This window comes from Hyla sarda, chromosome 13 (assembly GCF_029499605.1).
Source record: "Hyla sarda isolate aHylSar1 chromosome 13, aHylSar1.hap1, whole genome shotgun sequence".
Taxonomy (NCBI): Eukaryota; Metazoa; Chordata; class Amphibia; order Anura; family Hylidae; genus Hyla; species Hyla sarda.
Genome location: NC_079201.1, coordinates 44,697,982 through 44,719,934, shown reverse-complemented (window position 1 = coordinate 44,719,934; position 21,953 = coordinate 44,697,982). Strand labels below are relative to the sequence as shown.

General features: G+C 40.1%; 1 protein-coding gene across 3 annotated transcripts in view; it reads right to left on the bottom strand.

Moving 5' to 3' along the window:
* Window positions 1-21,953, bottom strand: part of LOC130297283 (lysosomal alpha-glucosidase-like) — a 260,565-nt gene that overhangs the window by 150,813 nt on the left and 87,799 nt on the right. For all 3 annotated transcript variants that reach the window (XM_056549592.1, XM_056549593.1, XM_056549594.1), the window contains 2 exons: window positions 19,478-19,643; window positions 6,422-6,518 (listed from right to left, as the gene is read on the bottom strand). In XM_056549592.1, coding sequence (XP_056405567.1) covers window positions 6,422-6,518; window positions 19,478-19,643 — 263 coding nt within the window. The remainder of the gene's footprint in view (window positions 1-6,421; window positions 6,519-19,477; window positions 19,644-21,953) is intronic.

Genomic DNA, 21,953 nt, shown 5'->3' with positions numbered 1-21,953 from the left:
GTAGCTTACTGGGGGCTATAGCTAAATATTCTGCTAATACATGGGTCAATCAAGCGGGAGAAACAGCAGTGCTAGCTGCTGATCTATAAGTCTGAAAGCTAACTGGGGGCTACTGGGTAGTACTGGGCTGTCTGGCTTCATTATGTGTGCATTTAAATAAATTATTATGAGAAGTGTCATTTTTTTCACTTCATTCCTTGCCCCCAAAAATGTCTGTGCATGTTCCTGTCCTTAGGTAATGAATACAAGTGAGTAATTGTGGTGACCCAAGGGGTATGCTGGGACTTGTGGTACTACAGATGTTTTGTCACTGGTGGTGTATGTATCAAACAGTTCCTCGCCACCTTTCCCTCAGGCCATCCACTGCCTGTGCAATGAAGGGTCTGCACGTGGTGTTGTAAGAGAGTGGTGTTGTATGGCGCACCCCTTTGTACTATGCCTGGCAGGTGCAAGTGGGGGTGCTCTTGATTTTGTGGATATTATTTATTTCAGGGGACACACTTAATATTAGACATTTCAGGGGAAAGTGTTTGGGACCATTTTAAGGGGGCATCACCTCATTATCATGACATTGCCTGAAAGTAAAGGGCCTATTATAAAACAGGGTTTTCCCATCTGACAAGAGTATCAATTATCGTTAGGATAGGGGATAACTAGCTGATCGCAGGGGTCTGACTGCTAAGAACCCTCTGGAGTCTTGGGAATGGGGACCCCAGTGTCTTGTTCTAATGAAGTGGCCCACCACCACTTCATTTTCTATGACAGTTGCTGGAAACAGCCAAACTGCTTTGACTGCTTCCAAAACTCTCATAGAGAATGAATAAAGTGGCAGTGTGCATGCTCATGCTCTAGTCTAATGGGACAATGGGGTCCCCTATCTCAAATTCGTGGGGCGCTTCAGCCGTGATCAGCTAGTGTGGTACATGGAGCAAACATGGGAGTCAATTAATCCCTCATTCTAGTTTTGTGGATTGGGGATAACTTTATTGGATGGAAAAACCCTTTTAATGTTCTGGGAAAGAAGGCACTTCTGGACTTCTGGGTGGCCCTAAAAATGATTGCTATTTGGCAGAACTTTCCTCATGTAAAGAGGGATGTGGTGCCAACAATAATAGAAATTATTAGAAGGAATAATGGATTCTTAAATGGCTCTTTTGAACATTCGCTTATTGAGTTAGGGTAGCTAAACAAGTGGCTCAGAAGCTGGTGTAGGAAGGAGGGGTTTGGGTTCATGGAGAACTGGGCCGACTTCGCTGTCAGATACAGGCTATACAGTAGGGACAGAGGCGCACCTCAATGGGGAGCAGCTGTGCTTGGGGAGAAGATGGCCATAAGGGTGGAGGAGTGTGTTTAAACTAGGGACTGGGAAGGAGTGTAGATAGAGAGCTAGGGATTGGTAATAAAACTAGGGGTGGAGAGGAGGGAGGGATTAAAACAGTTGTAAGTTATAAGAGGAAAGGGAATATGAATAGCAACATGAAGTGCATATATATTAATGCCAGAAGCCTCAATGATAAGATTTGGAGGAATTGGAACTATTAATGTTGGAGGAAGACCATAATATAGTGGGGATAAATGAGACATGGCTGAATGCGAGCTATGACGTAGTTGACCCCTTAACGACTAAGCCATTTTGGGCTTAAGGAAGATCATAACTCTTATATTTCCATCCACAGACAAGTATGAGGGCTTGTTTTTTGCACAACCAGTTTTCCTTTGTAATTACATCACTCATTTTACCATAGAATTTTGTAAGGTTTCATTTTCATGCTGTACAATTTACGGTAAAAATGACATGTTTTCTTTATTCTGTGGGTCAATACGATAAAAATTATACCCATAATTACATACTTTTCTATTATTATACCTCTTTAAAAAAATCGCAAACTTTTTAACCAAATTAGTACGTTTAAAATCCCTCTATTTTGCTGACCTATAACTTTTTCATTTTTCTGTATAAGCTGCGATATGAGGGCTCATTTTTTGTACAGTTATCTGTACTTTTCATAGATACCACATTTGCATATATAAAACTTTTAATCATTTTTTAATCAATTTTTTTGGAATAAAATGTTACAAAAAGCTGCATTTTGGGGCTTTTTTCTTTTTACGTTTACGCCGTTCACCATATGGGATCATTAACATTATATTTTAATACTTCGGATATTTACGCACACGGCGATACCAAATATGTTTTTTTTGTTTTTTTTTTATACACCAGTACATTTACGTCATGCGTCGTTAAGGAAATAATCTGGGTGTAATGGTGGAGGAGGATGAGGAAAGGTATAATCTACTAAATTCCCTTTTTCTCCACTGTATATACACAGGAAAATCCAATGTTAGATGACAGGGGACGGGATAAAGCAAATTCTCCAGCAAATCTTGCCTGTTTAACCCAACAAGAAGGGCGATGTCACCATAGTTACATTAAAAGACACAAATCACCGGGCCCAGATGGCATCCATCACAGGATTTTGCAGGAATTAAGTAACGTGCTAGACAGACCCTTATTCCTTATGTTTAACCCCTTAAGGGCCCATGACGTATCGGTACCTCATGAGTCCGCTCCCGTTCTATAATGCGTGGCCCCGCGTCATAGCGGGTCAGGCCCAGCCTCTAACAACGGCCGGGACCTGTGGCTAATAGCAAAGTTGAACGCCGCGTCTAAAGTTAAAGTAAATCATTGCCGGTTAGCACAGGGGGCTGATCGGGAAATCGTGGCATCCCGAACAGCTGAGACACAGCAGGAGGGTCCCTTACCTTGCCTCCTGGTGTCCGATTGCCAAATGACTGCTCAGTGCCTGAGATCCAGGCATGAGCAGTCAAGCGGCAGAATCATTGACCAATAGTTTCCTATGAGAAACCACTGATCAATGTAAATGATCAGTGTGTGCAGTGTTATAGCCCCCTATGGGAGCTATAACATTGTAAAAAAAAAAGTAAAAAATAAAAATAAAAAAAAATAAAATTAATAAAGATCATATAACCCCTTAAGGACCCGGGGCGATTAAAAAAATCATAACTCTTTACATTTTTCACCTAAAAATCCATTTGATGACTTATTTTTTTTGCGCCACCAATTCTACTTTGTAATGACGTCAGTCATTTTACCCAAAAATCTACGGCGAAACGGAAAAAAATAATAATTGAGAGACAAAATTGAAGAAAAAAAACAAACGCCATTTTGTAACTTTTGGGGGCTTCCGTTTCTACACAGTACATTTTTAGGTTAAAATGACACCTTCTCTTTATTCTGTAGGTCCATACGGTTAAAATGATACCCTACTTATGTAGGTTTGATTTTGTCGTACTTCTGGAAAAAAAATCGAAACTACATGCAGGAAAATTTATACGTTTAAAATTGTCATCTTCTGACCCCTATAACTTTTTTATTTTTCTGCATATGGGGCAGTATGAGGGCTAATTTTTTGCGCCGTGATCTGAAGTTTTTGTCAGTACCATTTTTGCATTGATAGGACTTCTTGATCATTTTTTAATGATATAAAAAGTGACCAAAAATGCACTATTTTCGACTTTTGAATTTTTTTGCACGTACGCCATTGACCATGCGGTTTAATTAACAATATATTTTTATAATTTGGAGCGGCGTTACTACATGTTTATTTTTATTTACACAGTTTATTATTTTTTTTTATGTGAAAAGGGGGGTGATTCAAACTTATTAGGGGAGGGGTCCCAAAGGGACCTATAACACTGCACACACTGATCTTTTACATTGATCAGCGGTTTCTCATAAGAAACCACTGATCGATGATTCAGCCGCTTGACTGCTCATGCCTGGATCTCAGGCACTGAGCAGTCATTCGGCGATTGGACAGCGAGGAGGCAGGTAGGGATCCTCCGGCTGTCATATAAGCTGTTCGGGATGCCGCAGCAATCCCGAACAGCTCCCTGAGCTAACCGGCATGGTTTCACTTTCATTTTAGACGCGACGTTCAACTTTGAACGCCACGTCTAAAGGGTTAATAGCATGCGGCACCGCGATCAATGCCATGCGCTATTAGCCACGGGCCGTGGCCCCCCATTATGGAACGGGAGCGGACTCAGGACATACAGGTACACCCTGGGTCCTTAACAGGTTAACCCCTTCCCTAATAAAAGTTTGAATCACCCCCCTTTACCCATAAAAAAAAAAAAAAAAACGGTGTAAATAAAAATAAACATATGTGGTATCCCCGCGTGCTGAAATGTCCGAATTATAAAAATATATTGTCAATTAGACCGCACAGTCAATGGCTTACACGCAAAAAAATTCCTAAGTCCAAAATAGTGATCAATAAGTCCTATCAATACAAAAATGGTACCGCTAAAAACTTCAGATCACGGCGCAAAAAATGAGCCCTCATACCACCCCATATGCGGAAAAATTAAAAAAAGTTATAGGGGTCAGAAGATGACAATTTTAAACTTATATAGGTTTATAGGTTTGATTTTGTTGTACTTCATATGCACTACATGCAGGAAAATTTATAAGAAGGGTATCATTTTAACCATATGGACCTACAGAATAAAGAGGTGTCATTTATACCAAAAAATGTACTGTGTAGAAATGGAAGCCCCCAAAAGTTACAAAATGGCGTTTATTTTTCTTCAATTTTATCTCACAATGATTTTTTGTTCCGTTTCTCCAAAGATTTTTGGGTAAAATGACTGACGTCAATATAAAGTAGAATTGGTGGTGCAAAAAATAAGCCATCATGTGGATTTTTAGGTGCAAAATTGAAAGAGTTATGATTTTTTAAAGGTAAGGAGGAAAAAACGAAAATGGAAAAACCCTGGGTCCTTAAGGGGTCAAGGATTCTTTAATGACAAGGATTGTTCTACAGGACTGCCACTTGCAAATGTGGTATTCTAGGCCTGTAAGTTTAACATCTGTTCTGCATAAGATTTTTGAGGGTTTTCTGAGAGATGCTATTTTGGAATATCTTAATGAAAATAACCTGACACAGCAACAATATGGGTTTATGCAGGATCAGTCCTGTCTGACCTCCTCATAGAAGCTGATCAGATTAGTCTGTTATAGACTGGACCGGGGTAAAGCTGTGGATGTTGTATATCTGGACTTTTCTAAGGCATTTGATACTGTGCCACACAAAAAGGTTAATACATAAAATGAGGATGCTGGGACTAGGGGAGAATATATGTAAATGAGTTAGCCACTGGCTCCATGACAGGAAGCAGAGGGTGGGAACTTACTCTGGTTGGGCGACCGTTACAAGTGGGGTATCGCAGGGGTCAGTACTGGGTCCCCTACTTCAATATGTTTATTAATGAACTTGTAGAGGGATTTCAGAGTAGGATAACAATTTTCAGAGGGATCTGGGGAAGCTGGAGGCACAGACATTGCAAATGAAGTTTAATGTGGAAAAATGTAAGGATATGCACTTGGGCCGTGAAAACAAAATGTACAATTATGTGCTAAATAATAAAACATGAAAACTAGGTAAAACTACAGGACAATACAGAGATCTTTCTAGTGATCATTTTATACCTAGGATGGTAACCATGACAAGGTGGAATCCTCTACGTCTAGAGGAAAGGTTTCACTATTATCACAGACAGATTCTTTACTGTAAGAGCAGTGAGACTAATGAACTATCTGCCACATGATGTGATGTCTGACTCAATAAACAAGTTCAAGAGGGGTCTGGATGTTTTTCTGGAAATATATAATATTACAGGTTATGGATCCTAGATTTATGTGGATAGAAGGTTGATCCAGGGATTCATTCTGATTGCCATATTTGAGTCGGGAAGCAATTTTTCCTCTGTCATTGGGCAATTGGAATCAGCCTCATGGGGGTTTTGTCTTCCTCTGGATCAACACAGTAGGGTTGTAGGTTGAACTCAATAGACTTTAGTCTTTTTTCAACCATACAAATTATGTTACTATGTAGTTGTATAGGGCATCTGTCTATCTTTTTAAAAGGAGCCTAACTCGTTCTCACTGCATCCTATCTGTACTGTAGTCACTGCAAAGTGATTACCTTTCTAGTTTGTGAAACAACAACTCCCAGCATATCCTTATCCTTGTCAAGTCAAATTGAAATTATAGTCTCACATACAACATTTCCATAGCACACTATTAACAGAGTTCATCATTTCTCAAAACCTGCTTAAAAGGTTTGCTAGTGTATACCCAAACCTGTTACCAATGGTCCCATCAACTTTAATGGATTGAATGTAGTCTGAAAGTAATAGGTGTGCTACATTTAACAAACACATACTGTTTTTGTGCAGGTCTTTGTTTTTTTATGTCTGTATGTATAATGCAATGCATAATTAAATTTTGAATTCATAAACCAGCCATGGAAACTACATTAAAAGGAGTTGTCTAGGATTAGTATGAAATGTGGAATAGGACATGAAAACCTTTCCATCCAAATAAAATACTTACCCATGGCATTGCTATTGAGCAGGAACACCCCATGAGCTGAACCATCTTTTTCCAAAGCCAAGTAGAATGGATGAGAACCATACAAATTTGCTTCTTTCTACAAAATATTATATTTGATTATGTTAAAGTTTTGTGCACAGCCACAGAAAAACTGTTAACATGTAGTAAACTGTTTTTTGCAATACAGTTTCCGTATCAGGTTTTTGATTAAAAAAAAAGAAAAAAAAAGAAAAAAAAAAAAAAAAAAAAAAAAAAAGAAGGATTCCTCAAACCTGACTAAACTGCATCAAAACATGTGTACAAATTTTTATCCATATACGGTTAAAAACCGTATACGGTTTGAAAAATGATGTCCGGTTGCATCAGCTTTTTAGGGAAAAAAAAAATATACGAAAAACTGTACAAAGTCAAAAACCGTATGTGAAAACCGGATGGAACTGTACACACATACGGTTAGGTACGGTTCCCATAAATAAAAATTTATACGTTTCAATACGGTTTTTCACCCGGACAGTGGTAGGCTACGGTTTTGGGTACAGGAAAAAAAAACTGACAAAACACCGTACAGGATGCAAAACGGACATAACCAGATGAATCTTTTGGCATACAGTTTTCAATGGAGAGTCAATGCATACGGTTTTCAATACGGTTCCGTATGGTTTTCAAATTGGAAACGTATACGGGAAACTGTATTGCAAAAATGTCGTGTGAACCCAGCCTAAGAAAGCCTAAGCTCTGAGGAAACACAATGGCTTCAATTATTTAAAAAAAACAAAAATAAAAGACTGTTCCATGATTAGACAGTAAGCTTGGCACACCTTTAGACTTTTCAGGCTAAGTCTAGACACAGAACACAAAGTTCCCCAAAGTTACAGATCAAACACAAACATAGTCATAAAGCATACAGAGAGAAAAAAACGTTTCTTTAGATCAAAAAAGTTTAAATTTTTTTTATGGATACAAATGCAAAAACACACATTTATATAGACATAAAAAAAACTCACTGCTTATAAGATAAGAACTGAGGGTATACAGAGATCCAACAGGTGAAACAGAACAAAAAGGTGGAGGCCTACAGTACCAACCGCGATGCACGGGACCCTATTTATATTTTGTAGTTAAAGAGTACCTGTCACCAAACTAAACTTTTAATATATTGTTCCTTATGTAATTAATTATAAGACACTTTGCTATTCACTTGCTATTAAAATGCTCAACCTTTATATGTTTTTAATGTGATTGAAAAAAAGAAAACAGGCACTAGGTGGCTCTGTTCTGTTCCATGCCACAAGTCAAACCGTTAGTTTGGTCTCCTCCCGGCCTGGCAGGAGACCAAACTCAGGAAGTGTGTGTGGGGCATGGGGAGACACAGCTCTCGATGACTTCAGTGACGTCGCGCCTGCTGAGGAACGCCCACTTTCTCCTGCTGGGAGCTCACACAGTATGAGCTAGGTGAAAGGTATGATGCAGAGCTTTTTAAAGCTCAGAAAAAAAATTTAAGGGCACGAGGGGTGTTAGGAGTAGTTAGGGAACATAATAGGAGTTAGCTTAGAAAATATGATTTGATGACAGGTACTCTTTAAAAATGGAATTATCATAGTGAATGGCATTTCAGATACACCGTTTTCGGGCTGTGCGCATGGGCGGTGGTCCCCAGCTAGGATGCCACTCTCCCCGGGTGTCAGAAGACTCCGGTTCGGAATTGAATCATCCTGTACCTGCGCTCTGTAGCTGTGACACGACAGGGGGGGAGGTGGTAAGAATCTCGGCTGGGACCGCACACATGCCCCGAAAGACCAGAAACCAGGAGCAGGAGGCGCACGGAAGTAGGCGCCACCAGAGGTATATAAAGGAGGGGGGAGATGACCAGTTAACATAAGACCCTTAAAAAAGTGAGCTATCACGTAAGTACCTCAGTACAAAGTTCATACTGTATGACTATGCTACATTCTTGTGAATAAGCGCAAATCTGGTGCAAGGTAACTACAGATAGGAGTTAGGGTATTTGCCCACATATCACACAGTGCATCCAGCAGCCCACCAGTGGAACACTGGTATATCGTAGCCGACCACTCAACTCTGCATAGTACCGACACTTGTAAAGACAACTGAAACTATAAGGCTTATAGGAGGAGATTTGTCAAAACCTGTCTAGAGGAAAAGTTGCTGAGTTGCCCATAGCAACCAATCAGATTGCTTCTTTCATTTTGCAGAGGCCTTGCTTAAAATGAAAGAAGGGATCTGAATGGTTGCTATGGGCAACTTTTCATCTGCACAGGTTTTGATAAATCTCCCCCATAATGTTCACACCTCTGCTGCCGGCATAACACAGGAATGCGCTGTCCCATAGACTACTATGCATTCAGTACTGGGTCCGCGGACACGGAAATTGAAATTTCTGTACCAGGATAATTCTGGCGCAGAAATTTCGAGATTAGCACAATGCAGCAGAATACTGTTCAATTGCTGCTGCAGAATCTCTATGCAAAACTCCAATGCGGAATTCCACACGGAAATTCTGAGGTGTGAACATAAGGCTATAAATGGGCTCATGGTACACAGGACATAAAAAGGAGAGTATCCCATAATGTGACAACTGTAGTGTTAAATAAAAAAGGGAACATATGCATAAAAAAATAATAAAATCATAACTGTTATGTCACTAGCAGACAAATTTGCACAGTATATAGAACCTTTCATGTGGATGCCGTGCTCAATCCAAAGCAGGGCATCAACAAATGGGAAAAACATGTGTTGGAATAATATGATCACAAACATTATATAAATATTAACCCCTTAAGGACACAGCCCATTTTGGCCTTAAAGGACGCAGCCAATTTTATTCTTGCATTTTTGTAAAGGTTTAGTTTTCACGCTGTACAATTTACGGTAAAAATGATGTGTTCTTTATTCTGTGGGTCAATATGATTAAAAGGATACCCATTATTACATACATTTCTATTATTGTACTGCTTTAACTGGTTAATGACCATAGACGTGTATACTCGTCCAATGGCCGTTAACTGGGTATGACACGGGTCCCGACTCGAGCCCGCGTCATACCGGCCGGCCCTCAGCTGATTCTTGCAGCTGAGGGCCAGCGTTAATAGCAGACATGCGATGTTCGCCACGGCCGGCTATTAACCCTTTAGATCGCCGCAGCCGGGTATTAACCCTTTAGATCGGCTTACCTCTCCTTCCGTGCAGGTCCCGACTCTCGTATTGATAAAGCCTGGCAGGACCAGGCTTTATCAATTGAGTACAGATCAATGTGATTCTATGGAAACACATTGATCTGTATGAGGAATCTAATGATTCGTCCTAAAAGTCCCCTAAGGGGCTAATAATTATTTTTTACTTTTTTTTTTTACACTTTAAATAAAAAAAAAACACACACACCTTAACCCCTTCCTTAATAAAAAACTTTAAAACACCCCCCCTTTTCCAAAATTCCATATAAAAAACATATAAAAACATTAGAAAAATAAACATATATGTGGTATCGCCACGTGTGTAAATGTCTGAACTATAAAAATATATTGTAAATTAGACCGCACGGTCAATGGTGTACGCGCAAAAAAATTCCAAAGTCCAAAACAAGTATTTTTGGTCACTTTTTATACCATAAAAAAATGAATAAAAAGCGATCAAAAAGTCCGAACAAAAATGGTCAGATCACGACACAAAATATGAGCCCTCATATAGCCCCTTACACAGAAAAATTTTAAAAAGTTATAGGAATCAGAAGAGGACAATTTTAAATTGCAATTTTTGTGCATGTAGTTCTGATTTTTCCCAAAAGTACAACAAAATCATTTTAAACGTATGGACCTACAGGATAAAGATAAGGTGTAATTTTTACCGAAAAATGTACTGCGTAGAAACGGAAGCCCCCAAAAATTACAAAATTGTGTTTTTTCTTCAATTTTGTCGCACAATGTTTTTTTCTCCGTTTCGCAGTAGAATTTTGGGTAAAATGACTGATGTCGTTACAAAGTAGAATTGGTGGCGCAAAAAGTAAGCCATCATATGGATTTTTAGGTGCAAAATTGAAAGGGTTATGATTTTTAAAATGTAAAGAGGAAAAAACTAAAGTGCAAAACAGAAGAAAGCTTGGTCCTTAACCCCTTAAGGACCAAGGACGTACCGTAACGTCCTTGGTCCTGCTCTCCTGATATAACGCAGGGTTACACAGTAACCCCGTGTCATATCACGGCGGGCCCGGCGTCATAGTGAAGCTGGGACCCGCCTCTAATAGCGCGCAGCGCCGATCGCCGCGTGCTATTAACCCTTTAGCCACGCGCTCAGAGCTGAGCGGCGCGGCTAAAAGTGAAAGTGAAAGTTGCCGGCTAGCTCAGTCGGGCTGTTCGGGATAGCCGCGGCTAATCGCGGCATCCAGAACAGCTGACAGGACAGCGGGAGGGCCCCTACCTGCCTCCTCGCTGTCCGATCGCCGAATGACTGCTCAGTGCCTGAGATCCAGGCATGAGCAGTCATGCGGCAGAATCGTTGATCACTGGTTTCTTATGAGAAACCAGTGATCAATGATGAAGATCAGTGTGTGCAGTGTTATAGGTCCCTATGGGACCTATAACACTGCAAAAAAGTGAAAAAAAAAGTGAATAAAAGATAATTTAACTCCTCCCCTATTAAAAGTTTGAATCACCCCCCTTTTCCAATAAAAAAAAAAAACACAGTGTAAATAAAAATAAACATATATGGTATCACCGCGTGCGGAAATGTCCGAATTATAAAAATATATCATTAATTAAACCGCTCGGTCAATGGCGTGCGCGCAAAAAAATTCCAAAGTCCAAAATAGTGCATTGTTGGTCACTTTTTATATAATTTAAAAATGATCAATAAGTCTTATCAATTAATGGTACCATTAAAAACTTCAGATCACGGCGCAAAAAATGAGCCCTCATACCGCCCCATACACGGAAAAAAAAAAGTTATAGGGGTCAGAAGATGACAATTTTAAACGTTTTACTTTTCCTGCATGTAGTTATGATTTTTTTCCAGAAGTCCGACAAAATCAAACCTATATAAGTAGGGTATCATTTTAATCGTATGGACCTACAGAATAAAGATAAGGTGTCATTTTTACCGAAAAATGTACTACGTAGAAACGGAAGCCCCCAAAATTACAAAACGCCGTTTTTTTTTCAATTTTGTCGCACAATGATTTTTTTTTCCATTTCACCATAGATTTTTGGGCAAAGTGACTGACGTCATTACAAAGTAGAATTGGCGGCGCAAAAAATAAGCCATCATATGGATTTTTAGGTGCAAAATTGAAAGAGTTACGATTTTTTAAAGGCAAGGAGCAAAAAACGAAAATGCAAAATGGAAAAACCCCCGGTCCTTAAAGGGTTTAAAAAAAATCTCCAACTTTAATCTCCAAATTAATGCGTTTTATCCCTTAAGGACCCGGGGTTTTTCGTTTTTGCATTTTCGTTTTATCCTCCTTAACTTTAAAAAATCATAACTCAATTTTTCACCTAAAAATCCATATGATGGCTTATTTTTTGCACCACCAATTCTACTTTGTAATGACGTCAGTCATTTTATCCAAAAATCTACGGCGAAACGGAAAAAAATCATTGTGAGACAAAATTGAAAAAAAACCCCGCCATTTTGTAATTTGTGGGGGCTTCCGTTTCTACGCAGTACATTTTTCGGTAAAAATGACACCTTATCTTTATTCTGTAGATCCATACGATTAAAATGATACCCTACTTATATAGGTTTGATTTTGTTGTACTTCTGGAAAAAAAATCATAACTACATGCAGGAAAATTTATACGTTTAAAATTGTCATATTCTGACCCCTATAACTTTTTTATTTTTCCGCGTATGGAGCAGTATGATGGCTCATTTTTTGTGCCGTGATCTGAAGTTTTTAGCAGTACCATTTTTGCATTGATAGGACTTGATAAATTTTTATTCATTTTTTCATGACATAAAAAGTGACCAAAAAGCACTATTTTGGACTTTGGAATTTTTTTGCGCATACGCCATTGGCCGTGCGGTTTAATTAACTATATATTTTTATAACTTGGACATTTCCGCGTGGGGCGATACCACATATGTTTATTTTTATTTACACTTTTTTTTTTTTTTTTTATGGGAAAAGGGGGAGATTCAAACTTTTAGTAGGGGAGGTGATAAATGATCTTTATTCACTTTTTTTTTCACTTTTTTTTTGCAGTGCTATAGCTCCCATAGGGACCTATAACACTGCACACACACTGATCTTTTACATTTTCTCATAAGAAACCACTGATCAATGATTCTGCCACTTGACTGCTCATGCCTGGATCTCAGGCACTGAGCAGTCATTTGGCGATCGGACAGCGAGGAGGCAGGTAGGGATCCTCCAGCTATCTTGTTAGCTGTTCGGGATGCCACGATTTGGCCGCGGCGATCCCGAACAGCTCCCTGAGCTAACCGGCATGGTTTCACTTTCACTTTAGATGCGGCGTTCAACTTTGAATGCCGCGTCTAAAGGGTTAATAGCGCGCGGCACCGCGATCAATGCCGCTAGCTATTAGCCACGGGTCCCGGCCGGGCCCGACCAGATATGACGTGGGGCCACGCCGTGGCTCCGCATTACAGATCGGGAGCGGACTCATGACGTATGCGTACGTCATGGGTCCTTAAGAGGTTAAAATCCCTCTATTTTGACAACATATAACTTCTTAATTTTTCCGTATAAGCTGTGGTATGAGGGCAAATTTTTTGCACTGTGATCTATACTCTTTATTGATACAACATTTGCATATATGAAACTTTTAATTAAAATTGTTTACTTTTTTGGGGGGAATATGTGACTAAAAGCTGCAATTTTGGACTATTTATTTACACGTTTACGCAGTTCAACGAACAGTATCAATAGTTTTATCACTTTATTTATTTTTTTTTTTACACTTTCTGGGGGTAAAATGGGAAAAAGGGATGATTTACATTTTATTGGGGATTTTGTAAATGTAAAAAAAAAATATAATAGTCCCCATAGGGGACTATTTTGAGTAATCAGATTGCTAATACTGTTCAGTGCTATGCATAGGGCATAGCACTGATCAGTATTCTTGATCTCCTGCACTGGTCTGCTTGATCTCCGACAAGAGCAGAAGACCTGTGGAGACAGACGGAGGTGAGGGGATCTGATCATCCATTTTACAGACCGCACTGCCGCAGATGCCGTGATCAATATTCATCACGACATCTGAGGGGTTAATGGAACAAATCAGCACGAGCGCTGAAGTCTGCCATTGCGGTGGGTCCCTGGCTGCTGATAGCAGCCAGGATCTCCCGCGCATGACACGGGCACCACTCCGTTGCTCGCGGCCATGTACAGGACGTAAATGTACGTCCTGGTGCATTAAGTACCAGGGCACCAGGACATACATTTACATCCTGTGTCGATAAGGGGGTTAATCGAAGGCATGAGGTGAAATAAAGAAGAGACATCTGAGTTTTATAAAGTGCAAGTGCAACAAAGATTATGGATAGTCCATGAGTGGCAAATTCATGCAAAGTGCTTATATTAATTCCTTATATTAATTATATATATTTGTGTGGTCATATTATTTCAACACATGTTTTTCCAATTTGTTGATGCCCTGGCTTTGGATTGAGCACGGCATCCACATGTATAGTTCTGTATTCTGTACACTCAAATATACTTTTCAGATTTGTCTGTAGTGACATTACAGCTATAAATTTTACGATTTATTTTTTATGCACGTTCTCCTTTTTATTCAATACTACAGTTGTCACATTATGGGGTCCTAGCTTCTTTTCTGATGTCCTGTGTTCCATGAGTCCATTTAGGGCCTAGACACTTATCTTCTCGTTTCATTTGTCTTTACAAGTCTTAAAGGGGTTATCCACCATAAGGTGATTTTAGTACGTACCTGCCAGACAGTAATGGACATGCTTAGGAGGGATCTGCGCTGGTCTTGGGGCTAAATGTTGTGAGATTACCATAACACTGTGGCTAGCTTTTTGTGAACTGGTATTTCCTGTTTAAGTTTTCTTCTTTGCCTACAAATCCCATAATTCCATTTTCCTCCCTCCCACACATCCCACCCATTGAAATATAAAAGGCCTGTGGTTTTCAATCAGGGTGCCTACAGCTGTTGCATTAGTTGCAGATTGATCTCTCCCCCACCAAGTGATTGCTCCACTCATTGAGTAGATAGGCTCCCTGTCATCAGCTGACTAGTGAGTCAGGTCTCTGCCACATTGCAACTTGGGAAAAATCTGATACAAACAGTCATTTTGTATGCTGTTAAAAATAAATATTGGGGTGAAAATCACATAAGAATTGTGAAAAAAACGTCACACACACACACACACACACACAGGTACAGACACTATATCAGCCCCTGTAGCATAGTCAAAAAAAAAAAAATCCTGGAATACCCCTTTAATACTGTGTGGGGTTGAGCAGCTGGCTAGTGGATTGCTGTACCAGCCACTCTGCTCACTGCCGACACTGATTCTGTTTCTCTATAGCTGATCGGCACAGAGTGATGTCCTCTCACATCGAACGTGGTGGAATTTGCCTGTTCCCCTGTTGCGGTTTTGTCTCGATCCCACTCTGTTATGATGTGTTTTTGTTTACCATGTCAATTTCTTGTAGTGTGGTGTTGCCATGGAAAAGCTATTCACACTTAGCTTTTCCATGCTCTCGAAGGTGAGAAATTGTCACCTGAATGGCATATTTGTTTATAATAGCTGAGCTCATGCTGACTTATCTAGTCTTTGGACAGTATCCTCCCCAGGACTGTTGCAGAAGCCGCTGCAGTCTTGAATCACTGACAGCAGCACTGCATCTCTCGTGGCTCTACAAGTTTTACATTTTAAAGTCAAGCACAGCACCACCCAGGCACGCCATGAGGAACTTTAGGGTCCCTAACTGCTGGAGTACCTGGGCCCCCCTTACCATACACACTTTTACAAGACAGGGACTGGTATGTATAATGTAGCTATTATCTTTTGCCAAAAGATTTTGTTTGTTTCACCACCACTGTATGCCCAAAACATTTTCTTAAATTATCCCTAATAGCTGTATTAGGGCATGTTTTAGTGGTATGAGTCACATTGTGGGTACATATGAGTTAACATTTTTGGGGGAAGAGTACATTTTAAAAAATTTGACTTTTCAATTTTTGTTGTGTAGGGTGTGGATGTGACTGGCGTGTCAGATATGATGTAAGAGCAGAATAGTGAATGCAGCTCTGGAGGTGATTAGAGGATAACCCACAATGTAACAGCAGAATAGAGCCTGCAGTTCTGGAAGTGACTGGAGGATAAGACATTTAGTAACAGCAGAATATCGAGTGCTGACTGGAGGATAAGACATGATGTAACTTTATTTAGGGTTATTTAGTTTAGAAAAAAAAGAAGGCTTAGGGGTGACCTAATAACTATGTATAAATATATCAGGGTACTGTACAGAGATCTCTCCCATGATCTATTTATACCCAGGACTGTATCTATAACAAGGGGGCATCCTTTATGTTTAGCACAGATGGGGGTCCTTTACTGTAAGAGCAGTGAGACTGTGGAATTCTCTGTCTGAAGAGGTGGTCATGGTGAACTCTAAGAGAGTTCAAAAAGGGTCTGGATGCATTTTTGGAGAGTAACAACATCGCTGGTTATGTATACTAGATTTATAGGGACAGAACATTAATCCAGGGATTTATTCTGACTGCCATATTTGGAGTCGGGAAGGAATTTTTACCTCTAGCATTAGGCTTTTTTGCCTTCCTCTGGATCAACTCAGTAGGGACTCATTAGACATATAGGTTGAACTTGATGGACCTGGTCTTTTTTCAACCTTATGAATTATGTTACTATGTAGCAGCAGAATAGTGCGTGATGTAACAAGAGCATAGTGAATCTAGCTCTGGAGATGACTGGAGGAGAAGACATACTTAAAAGACATTCTTTATACACACACACACATCTAGCTTGCTTGTTTTCTTCCTGTGCACATTGTTGTAGGACCTGTGAGGTCATGTGACTCACAGAAAGCTCCTTATCCCTCTGTTGTATAGTGGTGAATGGAAGATGGTTCTGCACAGGTGACAGACTCCTCCCTGCACCCAGGGGACATGGTCCAAATACTGCGCTCAGTGAGATCTGCAATGGACCGGCCTTCGAGATCTCGTCTGCTCTTTCATGATATTAATCATTGTTTAGGAGTACGGGACAGGCGATGGCATACCTCCCAAATGTCCCAGGATCTGTTGAGATATTCACGCTTTGGGGTGAAGTCCCGTTGTCCTGGAACGGCACCCACATGTCCTGCATTTAACTGTTAATGCCTCCTAATGTGGCGTCTACAGTTAAATGGGACGCCCAGTGGGAAGTTTGACAGGGTAAAGAGCTGAACCCTTCCCCGGCACATGAGTGACTTATTCAGATTCCGGAGCGCAAAAGAGGAAAGAAGAGGCCGTACTGAGTGAGCCACTGGAGCCAATGGGGAAGAACCCAGAGCAGCAGGAGGTAAGTATGCCAGAGGGGCAGACCCCGGGGACTACTGCCTAGCTTATGTGGGGAACTTCTGGTGCTTACCTAATGTCGGGAACTTCTGATGCCTACCTAAATGTGGGGGACTATGTTCCTGCCTAGCTAATATGGGGACTAACTACCAAGCTAATAGAGGGGCTACCTACTACCAACATAGCTTATATGGGAGTTTTCATACTGGGGACAGCTACCTGGGGGATTAACCTACAGGTGCAACTCTCTTTGGGGCTTCCAACCTAGGGCACCTATGTGATGGGAGAAACTACCTAAAGGACCCCATCTCCCTACAGACTCCTCCAACACACCAGGGGGGCATTAATATGATTAAGGGCATTCATTATAGGTGCTGAAAAAGTGCGGAGCCTAAAAATTTGTCTGGCAGGTTCTGTGGAGGCTGGAAGAAATAATCATGACAGTCTGGACTTGATAGAGAAGAAAAATAATTGAGCGACGTCACCTGATGTAAATGTATGTAATCACTTATATAGTCTATAGTGGTAAGGATGGTGGTTGTCATCAGTCTGTCACCTGTGTATCTGATATCCTCCTAAACTTAGGGGACAGACTGACATTATGGCTGTGTAAGAGGTATTCCCATTCTGCATGTGCAGGCATGGTGAGGGCATGGCTAGGGGGTATGGCTGATGGTGTGGTTATGGATGTGGCTTGTCCCTCTTTGCTCAAAAGTTGGGAGTTATGGGCGATGGGCCTATTTTAATGTAGGGGTCTGGAGCTGCTGCTTCATCAGCTCCTATGTTAATCCGGCCCAGACTTCACTTATGTCATCAGTTTTTTTTTATTTATTTTTTTACCACAGGCTCTTGTTCGTGTATACATAAAACATGTTCACACTATTCTAGCACATCCCCAGAAGCAGGAAGAAGCATAAAAGACCTGGGACTGGGAGCCATCGGAACAGAAGTGATGGGGGATTGGGGCTGGTGATCTTTGCTTTATTTTATTTTTTTTACTTTTGAAGCACCCAAGGCCCTTTGTAAAATAATTTGTCCATGTGCGACCCTTTTAATTTTGAAGACCTTCTTAAAAGGGAATCAGTCACCAGTATTACCTGCGCTAACCTGCTAGTACAGGCTTTTAGTGCAGATGACACTGATAAAAATTATACTTACCATTCCTTGCTTCGGTCTTTTTGAGATGCTAATGATCCTGCATGGTGCACATGGGGCATTCCCATGCACGATAATGTTCAGCCAACATCTTCATAGTAATGCTTCCTATGCTGTAGAATGGAGCTCCACTCCGCATTTAACAACCAGAAAAAAAGGGAGAAACAATTCAAAGATGCACACCCAAGTACATATAAAATGTCAGTTTTATTAGGCAACTACATACATGAATACACTTAAAAATGCTGTACATAAGCCACACAACAACAAGGGGAATCAGAAACTGGTATCTCTGTGGATTACGTGAGCAAAGAATAAAGCATGAAATGGGCTTCTCCCAATGCCAAACCTCTAAAAAATTGCAAAGAATGGTGAAAATGTATAATGAACAGTATATCACCTAGTACAAATACACATAATAAATATACAATAGTCATATAATATATAGTGCAAAAGGCAAATGGACTCTGCTGTAAAATGAGAAAAAACACCTAAATGAGAAACATACCTCCTGAGTAAGTCACTGCGAGTGACGGAACATGTAGGGTGTTAGCCGGACACGTGTGCCCTTATTGTTTTCTTGGGCTTCTCTCTGATGACACCAGTTTACTTCCTACAGTCATTTGAGATTGGTATACTCTTGCCATTATGCCTCCATTTTTCGTCACTATTTTCAGTGTTGTTCATCTACTTTAGAATAGGTTTATAGGTGTTTTCTCATTTTAGAGTCCATTTGCCTTTTGCACTTTATAATATATCACTATTGTATATTCATACTGTTCATTATACACCTTTACCACTCTTTGAAACTTTTCGGAGGTTTGGCATTGGCAGCAGCCCATTTCATGCTTTATTCATTGCACAAGTAGTCTATAGGGAAACCATTTTCTGGTTCCCTTTGTGGATTATGTACAACCTTTTTAAGTGTTGTTTGTTATTGATGTCTGTAGTTGCTTAATAAAATTGTGACATTGTTTTATGTACTTGGGTGTGCATCTTTTAAGTATTTCTTTTTTTCTGGTTTTCATTTTACACTAGGTATCACCCAGTCATTCATTTTGGGCAAAGTTTCCCATTTCTTTTTGTACCCACTCTGCATTTAGACTCTGTCCCCTGCGCGAAAGCCCCAGCCACAGATGTAATGCTGGAAAGTGGAGCTCTATTCTGCAGCAGAGGCAGCTCAGCACAGGGAAGGAGGCGTTAAATATGAAGATTCCAGACAAATGGCATCTTTTTCATCAGTGTTTCCCATACTACAAGCCTGTACCAACATATAAATGTGGGTGATATTGATCACAGATTCCTTCAAAGAAAAGGAAGAAAATGACTTCAGTTTTCAGTGGAATGATTAATCAAAGAGTAAAACAGATATACCCCTTACCACAGGTATAATATCTCTGTTCCAAAAAGTTAGTCGGGACCAATCAGTGTTTAGATTGATGGAAGTGAGATGCTCCCCCAAACCATATATATAATGAGATGGCAGAGATGTTGAAATTTGTAAGAACTGATCTGCAAACAGGAGTGGAGCCAAGGCTGTATTCATCCTGTAAAAGGAAAAGAGAGAGCTTTAAATAGACACTGTAAGATTCAAATACTAGACACAAAGACATGTAAAGCATCACTTTTTCTGTGATATGACTGGTATTCTTAAATAGAAACACACAAGAACAAGTTTAGGCTTAAATAAAAAAGTTGGGATATATATATTTATATATATTTTAGCCCCATTGTTTTGAATAAGTTTGGTTGATATCTATATCTATCTATATAAAACTCAATGGCCGACATTTATCATTTTCTTTAGACAGTTTTCTGTGTCTAGAAAAGGTGCAAAAAAAAAAAAAAGCGCAAGCAGGGTTTTATTGCACCTTTTGGTTTACACATTTCTGTTGATTTTGAGTTGCAATCCACTGATTTTGGCAATACACATGATATGGAAGGGTTTTATGAACTGCGCCTTTTTTGTGAAAAAAGGTGCAAAAAAGGCAAAAAGCCACTGAAATGTCTCTAAAACTACACTAGCCCAGACTTAGCTTTTTGGTGTATGTGAAGAGAGAAATTTCAGAAAATGTGACCTGCACAAAATGTATCAAATGCTCTGTGACTATTTAATACATTTGGTGCTCCTACACATTACCAGCATACAAAAAAGGTGTAAAAAAATGCTTCACTTACACCTACAATGATAAATGCCGGCCAGTGTGCGTGTGTGTGTGTGTGTGTGTGTGTGTGTGTGTGTGTGTGTGTGTGTGAGTGAGTGAGTGAGTGAGTGAGTGAGTGTGTGTGTGTATGTGTTCCAGTATCACTTCCAAAGATATTTCAATAAAACCTGGTACACATTACTTATATGTCAACTACAAACATAGGATAGATAAATTAACCCTAACCACCCCAATTTGCGAGGGTCAGGGTCTTTGTTTAAAGTCCCATGCAAGTCTATGGGAAATATATGTTCCAGCATAACTTCCAAATGGCAGTAGATATTTGATGAAACTTAGTATACACGTTACTTTTATGTCAAATAAAAATATATGATAGTTAAATTAACCCTAACCTACCCCCTTAAGTGAAGGATTTTTTTTTTTTTGTCTTAAGTCCCATGCAAGTATATAGGACTTCCATTTCCTTACTCCACAAGCTCCGCTCTGCATCTCCTTGTGAGTGAGTCGGTCTAGCCACATCCCTAACGCATGCCAAACACCATCTTGCAAAGCCACACCCACCATTTAAGCCACACCCTTTTATTTCTACCCTTTTTGTGCATTGGTCCAGCTTTCAAGTCATGCCCACTTCCACAAAACCACACCTCCTATTTTCGGCCTACAATCTCTAAATCACAACTCAGTCCCACCTGAGGGTGGGACATGAGGACAGGTACTTCCTCCTATGTTGCTTTTCCTCCCCCACAAGCATTAGGTAGGAAAAACCAGGTAGTCAGCTAGTATAATATATATATATATATATATATATATATATATATATATATATATATATATATACATACACACACACATACAAACATACATACATACACACACATATTTTTCACAATATGATTTAAATAATGGGCCTCATTTACTAAGCTGAACTGACCAGTTTTTGTCTGGTCATTTTGGCACAGTGTCTGAGACATGTCTGCGCCAGTGTGCACCTGCAAAATCCGACAAACCCGACATTGCACTGTGAAAAGCCAAAAATGGGCGTGGTCTGTTGCAAAAGGAGATGGGGGGGGGGTGGCCAGCTTTCTGAACATTGGCCAGCTTTCGGAACATTTAGCTCCGAATGCTGTCCGAATGCTGTGCAGGCTGCAGGGATGGCCCCGCCCCCTCATGACATCACGCCTTATCCCTCAATGCAAGTCTATGGGTGGGGGCGTGGCGGCTGTCACATCACGAGGAGGCGTGGTCGATCCCCCCCACCGCACACACAGCATTCAGAACTAAAATGTTCCATATAGGTTTTATGTCAGATATTCATACACTTATGCCATATATTGTGCATAGAAATAAACAAACAATTATTGTATTAGCATCTTAAGACTTTAAATTTAAGCTAATCGCTTTCTGCTATTGAAAGAGATAAGCAAAGTCAAGTGCTCCTTCTGTTGGCTTCTTTTCTAAGCCATCTTTATCAAGAAAAGTTCTTTTAAGTGCCAATATCAGAGAGGGCACATGAATGCAGAAAAAGCACAAGCACAAGCAGGGTACAAATGCAGCCTTTGCTTTTCTTGAGACTGCTGTAGCCTGCTGTGAGAATAGAGATTGCAGAAAAAGAGGTTGGGTGCAGTTACAGAGAAAGAAGGAGGAGCATTAAAGCTGGAGTTTGAGCTGGAGCACTTGAATGGACTGGACAGG